At 44.8% G+C, this 8,324-nt stretch overlaps 1 protein-coding gene across 1 annotated transcript in view; it reads right to left on the reverse strand.

The window, feature by feature from the left end:
• Positions 1-7,230, reverse strand: part of ACER3 (alkaline ceramidase 3) — a 187,046-nt gene extending 179,816 nt beyond the window's left edge. Inside the window, exon 1 of the mRNA XM_044258475.1 lies at positions 7,039-7,230. Within this exon, the coding sequence (XP_044114410.1) occupies positions 7,039-7,141 (103 nt within the window). The 5' untranslated portion in view covers positions 7,142-7,230. The remainder of the gene's footprint in view (positions 1-7,038) is intronic.
• Positions 7,231-8,324: the final 1,094 nt, after the last annotated feature.

Below are 8,324 nucleotides of genomic sequence, written 5' to 3' on the forward strand. Positions count from 1 at the left end.
TATTCACTACAAAATTCTTGACCGTTGTGAAAATATTCATTTAAAAAAAAAAAAAGGAGTTTTCATGCCATATTAGAATTTGGCCTTTATACTTCAGTTAATAAAAAGTCCTCGAAGGGAGGGGTACCTGAGTGGCTCAGTCTGTTAAGTGTCTGACTCCTGATTTCCGCTCAGGTCATGATCTCAGGGTTGTGAGATCGAGCCCCACGTCAGGCTCCAGGATCAGTAGAAAGTCTGCTTATCCCTCTCCCTCTGCTCCTTCCTCCTCTCGAACACATGCAGGCTCTCTATCAAATGAATAATTTTCTTTAAAGAAGTCTTTTTTTAGGGGCACCTGAGTGGCTCAGTGATTTAAGCCTCTGCCTTTGGCTCAGGTCATGATCTCAGGATCGTGGGATCAAGCCCCACACTGGGCTCTCTGCTCAGCAGGGAGCCTGCTTCTCCCTACTCTCTCTGCCTGCCTCTCTGCCTACTTGTGATCTCTCTCTCTCTGTCAAATAAATAAGATCTTTAAAAAAAAAAAAAAAAATTTTTTTTTAAAGTCCTCCAAGGGAAAGAGAAGCACCCAACCCTGTAAGGAATAATCACTCAAGGTTTAAAGAGGTATCCACTAAGAGAAGGTAGCTACAAATGACAAGGGAACATCATGTGCAAAAGCAATCCCACTGAAAACATCTACAAATTCTGGTATATTTTCAATATATGCAAACAAATGAAAAAAAGGATGAAAGGGAGGAAAAGAGAAGAGAGGAAAGGTCCGCCAAAGTGAGGAGTCAAGTAAATCAAGGAAGAAACCTCCCCCCCAAAAGTTTCACCTTTCAACTGACTGGATGTGGCCCACCCACATCACTGAGAATAATCTTTACTTAAAATCAACTGATTGTAGATGTTGACAACATTTATAAAATACCTTCACAGAAACACCTAGATTAGTACCTAATTAAATTAGAGGATATGATAGCCTAGCCGAGTTTATACATAAAACTAACCATTACAGATGAGGAGGACACAACTATAACACAGTATGTATTACTTTTTAGACTTACTTTGACTAGATTCCAATTCAACTAATATTTATTGAGCACCTTGTATTGGCCAGGCACTTCACCTGACTGTGTACTTTAACACATACCATGCTATTTAATTCTCCTAACCCTCTCAGATATCATTATTCTCGTGTTATAGAAAATAAGTCGATACAAACAATGACTAAGTGATTTGCCCAGAGTCACAACATTCAAGTGAGCGAAGTTCAGATAGGATCTTGATCCTGGATCCGAGTCATTATACCATAAACTTTCCCCACAGTATATATGTAGGACTTTTGTATCACTGTTTAATGCTTCTGCTGTCTCTTTTGGGCTCTATCATTTTGCCAGACTTAAAATGTTTCTCCATGCCTCCACTTCTTTTAAAATGCTCTTTTGCACTACCTAAAACTCTCCCAGTCAGGTTTTTTTTTTTCCCCACTAAGAGAGAAACAGTTGGCAAAGGAATAGGGTAAACCCAAAATCAAAGGAACAACTTAAAAATTTAACCAGAGCTAATAATGCACTGGGCAAGACTTTCATTTATTTTCTCTAATGATTTTATTTATTTGTCAGGGAGAGAGACAGACAGGTAGAGGGAGAAGCAGGCTCCCCACTTAGCAAGGAGCCAGATGCTGGATTCAATCCCATGATCCCTGGGATCATAACCCATGCTGAAGACAGATGCTTAAGCAACTGTGCCTTCCAGCCATCCCGAGACTTTCATTTAAATGTTCACTATTCTATGTATTCTGGCTTAGTAAAGTTCCCCAAATTACCATTTGAGGTATTCATTCTTCTTATTTACCCATATACCAATTACTGTCCCATTAAAAAAAAAAATCTATCATTTCTTCCAATATGTTCCACCAAATGAAAGTTCTTCCTAGTTAATATCTTGGACAACACAGGTAAATACTAAGCCAAGATGAGACTTCAAAATGCTCTTTGCCTTCAAGCATTACTAAGCTCTAATAACTAACTATAGATCTAAGTCTGAAAAGTGGTTTGAAGGGCTCCTTGATGGTACAGTCAGTTCAGCATCCAACTCGGGATTTCGGCTCAGATCATGATCTGCAGATTGTGAGATCGAATCCTGCATCAGGCTCCGTGTTCAGTGGGGTGTCTGCTTGTGATTCTCTCCTTCTCCCTTTGCCCCTCCCTCCAACCCCCTTGCAGGTACGTTCTCTCTCAAAATAAATTAGTAAATAAAATCTTTTCAAAAAATTAAGGCAAAAACTGTTAGTGATTATTCACTGCACTTTGTTATTCAGTTCATGTACAGACAGCCAAGTGTGTAGCTGAGTTGCCTCCTTGTCTCCTGGTAATGGACATATGTGACATTTTACAAAAATGAATAAGCAAAAAATGGAAATAGCCAACAATGATGAAAGTGTAGCAAAGAAACAAAAAGTGATAATATTGGAAGTAAAATTCCAATCACACATAAACAGTTATCAAAGAAATAGCTGACAGCGATGATGTTGATTGCTGCCATCTGAGGGACTCTAGATATAAACAGCCAGACTAACTTGAAGGCAAACTAATCAACATAAATGAAAAAGTGGTTGTGAGAAAAGGATGAAGAGGGACCAGAAGAAATGATGCCAGTAAAAAACTCTGCATTAGAAGAACTCTCAGAGATATTTCACAATATTGAAAGTGCAAAGAGTAAAATGTTGAAGCTGAACCAAACTTAGAAAGGAGAATGACAATTCATTAAGGCATAGAAAAATCACTCATTCCACATCACATGTTACATGACAAGAAAGCCAGCACTGTTCAAACTACTTTTGGTAAGTTTTTGTACAAAGAAATAACACATTTTAATTATCAATGTTTTTAATGTTTTAAATTACAGAGTACTAAATAATAGTTTTGCTTTTTTTTATTTCTCTACTTTATAACCAACAATAAGAGGATTTATGGTGTTTGACAAAAAAATTTGAAGTTCTCAGAACAACTGTAACTTTTCCCATTGATTTTTTTTTTAAAGATTTATTTATTTATTTATTTATTTGACAGAGAGATCACAAGTAGACAGAGAGGCAGGCAGAGAGGGAGAGAGAGAGAGAAGCAGGCTCCCTGCTGAGCAGAAAGCCCGACTCGGGACTTGATCCCAGGACCCCGAGATCATGACCCGAGCCGAAGGGAGCGGCTTAACCCACTGAGCCACCCAGGCGCCCTTCCCATTGATTATTAAGACTACTTTGCCAGGGGGCACCTGGATGGCTCAGCTCTTAAGCATCTGTCTCTGGCTCAGGTCATGATCCCAGAGTCCTAGGCTCAAGCCCCACAGCCAGCTCCCTGCTCAGCGGGGTGCCTGCTTCTCCCTCTCCAGCTCCCCCATGCTTGTGTTCCCTCTCTCCCTCTCTCTCTCCATCATAAATAAAATCTTAAAAACAAAAAAGAAAAGACTACTTGGCCAGGTTTTAAGTTGCATGTTACTACCATAAAGAGTGAGGACTGCCTATACCTGTAACTTCTGCCACACCAAGGGATATATTATTTCGCAATTGTAATTAAGAAAAAAACTCTACCTTTTCCCCTGTCCTTACAATAGGCTCAAGCAAAAAAGGAATTTGGAAAAAAAGAGAAGAGGAAGAAGAAAAGGAAGAAGACTTTGTACTGAACTTGGGTGATATTAAAAAATAAAAAGGCAAATTTTCAGGTATTTCGGTGACTCAGAACTGCTGCCACATCTGAACGCGCAATTCCAGAAACTCATTTTTTTATTATTCAAAATACACACAGCCTAATGCTAAAAGATAGGATTCTTGAATAATTATTCAATTTATCCTTTGCAATAGTATACTATTTCACCTATCATCATCCCTTACATACAGGGACAAAATGAAAATGCCTTTAGAATCAGACCTCAACTTGAATACTATTTCTACACCACATTTTGCAACCTTAGGTTGAAAAAATTAAAGAGGGGAACCTGGGTGGCCCAGGAGGTTGAGCTACAGACTCTTGATCTGATTTCAGCTTAGGTCATGATCTCAGGGTATGAGACTGAGCACCCCCCAAGCCAAGCTCAACAGAGAATCTACTTAAGATTCTCTCTCTCCCTTTCCCTTTGCCCCTCCCCCACACCCCACATGCAAGTGAGTGCTCACCCACTCTCTCTTTTGCTTTTGCTCTCGAAAATAATAAATAAATCTTTAAAAGAAAAAAAAGAATGAGAGAAAATAGATGAAGTGCTTATTAAAGTGCAGTATGTGGTAAGCACTTAGATATGCCTATTATCTCCATTCTTATCTTTAATATTTGTATCATTACTGTATATATAACAATGATAAAACTATACTCGTTTTTTTTATTATTTTATTTTATTTTATTTTTCCAGTGTTTCAAGATTCATTGTTTATGTACCATACCCAGTGCTCTATGCAATACATGCCCTCTTTAATACCCACTACCAGGCTCACCCAATACCCCACCCCATTTGGGTTTTTTTTTTATTAAAGAATTTATCGGGTGCCTGGGTGGCTCAGTAGGTCAAGCCTCTGCCTTCAGCTCAAGTCAGTCTCAGGGTCCTGGGATCGAGCCCAGCATCAGGCTCTCTGCTCAGCAGGGAGCCTGTTTCCCCCTCTCTCTGCCTGCCTCTCTGCCTACTTGTGATATATCTTTCTCTCTCTCTCTCTGTCAAATAAATAAATCTTTAAAAAAAAGAATTTATGTATTTATTTGAGAGAGAGTGATATAATGTGAAAGAAAGCATGAGCAGAGGAGAGCGGGAGAAGCAGACTCCCTGAGGACCCTGGATCATGACCTGAGTTGAAGGCAGACTCTCCAACCAAGCCACCCAGGCACCCAAAACTACATTTGTTTTAAACACACCATTATTAACCAGCATATTTTTCAAAGATCAAGTTCTCATACTCCAAAATATGATAGATACTCACTGCCTCCTAGGTAAGAAGACTTGACCTCAACTTCCTCCCAATAATTTTCTCCAAAGGTACACGTGCAAACAACAACCAACATTCACTTACCCTCTTCTTGTACCCCGATTCCTATGTCAAAACCCTCCCTGCAGTCTGCTCAGTTTCCTCCTCTGAGAACGGTAAGACCAAAAGCCATTTCCCATTTCTCAGAGCTATCTGGCAGAACCGAAGTATCTTGCACTCTCATAGCTCACATGACTTAACTGTCAGTTTTCTCTTGAGACTAATCCTTGGTTCTAAACTAAGAGCCATTATTACCTATATCCACCCATAAATATGCAAAGGACCTAAAGGCCAACTAAAGCCAACCCCTTTTCTTTACTAAACAATTCTCCATAAAATAATCATGTGAGTTAGTTGAGCAATGTCTGTTTCAACACTTTCAGGAACTCTATGTCTCCTGAATCCATCCCATTATTCTTCGGTTTAAAAGTTTCCTTATGTTGAAGCAAAATCTCTCCTCTACAGTTAGTTTCCATCCATACGCTCTAATTCCACATTCTAGAGAAATAAAGCTAAACTGCTCTGCATGACGGCCCATCCAAAATTTGAAGACCCTTGAGTTTCTCTTTTCCATGTTACACATTTCCAGTTCAGAAAGCATGGTTTAAAGTCTCTTCCTCTCATGGACCTTCTCAGGACCACGTATGGGTTTGCCAACATGACCTAACATCAAACTGGTAAAGCGCTTCCTTGCCAACACATGGGCTGCCAAGTAATTACACTACAAATGATCCCTTTGCCCTTATATTTCCATCACTACATAAAAATTATTACTTTAAACCAGTAGTTCTGGATAAATGACTCTCAGCCTAAATCATGGTTTAAAAGGAATGGTTTAAAGTCTTGAACACTACAAAGAGTTCGGGTTTGTTTTTGTTTGTTTGTTTTTTAATTTAGTCAATTATTGTGAAGAGAATGAGGTAGCATCAGCAGCAGGAAACTCTTGCCTCTTTCCTAGAAAGCCAAACAAATGCCTGAGGAAAGGACCCAACAAAGGGTAGGTTAGCAAAGAAGAGTTGCTTAGTGTCTTTAGAAAGTGGATCCAATTAAAAGAAGAAATAGCCCCCAAAATGCTCTGTACTTTGCCAGAAGCAGATAGGTACCAGAAGAAGGATCAAACACTGTGCTCTCAAAAACACTGTGCTCTCAAAACTTAACCAAAGTAAACTGCATTTTAAAAACTGGCAGATTTTTCCTGTGCTCCGCTAGCCTAGTGGAATAAAATCTGGGGAAACACACACACACACACACACACACACACACACACACACACACCATCCCCACCCCCCACCCCCCTGGGGCAACTGGGGCCTGTCAGGAGCAGCAGCTGGAGGAGGATGTTCCCCAAGTCCTCAGAAGGTGCAAGCAATGGAATTAGTGTCTTCAGATGAACCCTAAGCCTTAGGTAGTCTTAAAGGAGGCAGAGTGGCGCAGGGTCTTGGTCCCTTGTGTTCTTGAGAGCCTGGCACCTTCCCTGGCGGGGACCGAAGAGGTCCAACGAGAACAGACGAAGAGAAAGGGAAAAACCTGGGACTCTTCACGGTTGGGGTAAGACTAAGCTAGGACCTGTTCCTTTCTCCTGTGCCCTTAGGCCGAAGGTGGTGGCAGCAACAGTAGGAGCAGGTGTCCCGGGCCCTCATTATAACGAGCAGTGTCCACTCTCCCAACCTCCGCTCAGGCCGCCCCAGCCTGCCCCATTCCTCCACTCCGCCAGGAATTCTCACCCCAGCCCTACCCCTCAGGCCTCCCCTCACGTTCAGCGGGGGCTCCCCCCTTCTCTTCCACTCCCCCAAACTCAACGCCTCCAAACCGTCCAGACCCCGGCACCCTTCAGCCGACACACTGATTCCCCCGTCCGCTCCCCTCTTCAGCAGCGCTCCCATTCCTGCCCCCAGGCCAGGGCTCCCCACTCCACCTCCCCGGCCAGGCCTGGTGCCTCCCCTGGCGGCCAGGTCCGCCCTCCGCCTTCCTCACGCGGCGTCTCCCCTCAGACCGGCGCCCTCCCTCCCTCCCTGCCTCCCGCCTCAGGCCCGGGCGCTGGCGCCCGCACTCACAGAACTCGGCGATGTACCAGGTCACCGCGTAGTTCTCCTCGCACCAGTCCAGCGTGGACGTCGTGGGACCCCAGTAGCCCTCGCGGTCCGCGGCCGGAGCCATCGCGCACGCTGCCGCTGCCGCCACCCAAGCGCTTGCCGCTCGCTGCGCTCGGCTCCCGAGGCTCCCAGGCCGGCTCGGGCCCTTCTCGCGCGCTCACCGCACTCGCCGCCCGCACGCCCTCCCCCGAGGGGCGGGGCCGGCGCCGTCAGCGGCAGTACCCGGCGGGGAGACTCCGCCCACCGGCGCCGCCAGGCCGCCCGCGCCCGGCCGCCGCCCCGCCCACCCCAAGGGCGCTGAGGTTTTCCTCCGCCCCCTTCTTCCCAGGGCGGGGCTGTGATCTGGACGCGGGGGCGACGGTTCCCCGGCTCCCTGTCCCACCCAGACACGCCCCTGGCTGTAGGTTAGAGGCTCCTTGATAACCCTGAGGCGTTTCTCTGTCTGGACGTGTTTGAGCCTTTATCCCTGTGTCTGTGCGCGTGTGGTTTGATTTTTAACGAGGGCGGAGTGGGTTGAAGCCTTCCACAAGCCCTGGCTTGATAAAACCTGTGTAGAGATGCACCTTAGTGTCTTCCTTGGAGGGCAGGCCTCAAGTAGAGCCCGGAAACCGATCTCTCCCAGCCCCCCGGAACTGCAGGAAATAAACAGTGATTTTCTGATAAAGGTAGAGGTAAGTGTCTCTCGGGAACAAAGGGAATGGGCCACAACCCTGTAGCCAAAAAAAAAAAAAAGCGGGGTGTTGAGATCCAATAAAGAAATGCAGCCAAAGCCCTAAAGCTGAGCTGGTTCATTTTCGGCTTCAAATGCCCGAGGTTTCCACAGGCTACCTATAATGTTGCCCTACTCTCCAGGCACTAACAGCCTCCCCTACTTCCAGCCTCAAGACTCTAACACTACACAGCGCTGCTGGAGGGATCTTTAAAAACAGAAACGCAACCTTTCCGGTCCCTTGCGCTCAATTACTCAAATTCTTCCCTAGCTCAGAATGTGCTGGGTCTATTCCCACCTCAGCATTTGGCCCTGCTGTTCATCTGGGACTGCCTTCCTCTCTTCTCTATTTGGCTAACTCCCCCTGGCCCTTTAAAATCCAGCTTCCTGGGTGCCTGGGTGGCTCTCAGATGATTGAGCCTGTTTGCCTCAGACTGGGGTCATGATCCCCCATCGCCCAGCGGGAAGTCTGCTTCTGCCTACAGCTCCCCTGGTTATGCTCTCTCTCTCTCTTTCTCTCTCAAAAATAAATAAAATC

This window comes from Neovison vison, chromosome 7 (assembly GCF_020171115.1).
Source record: "Neovison vison isolate M4711 chromosome 7, ASM_NN_V1, whole genome shotgun sequence".
NCBI classification, from domain to species: Eukaryota; Metazoa; Chordata; class Mammalia; order Carnivora; family Mustelidae; genus Neogale; species Neogale vison.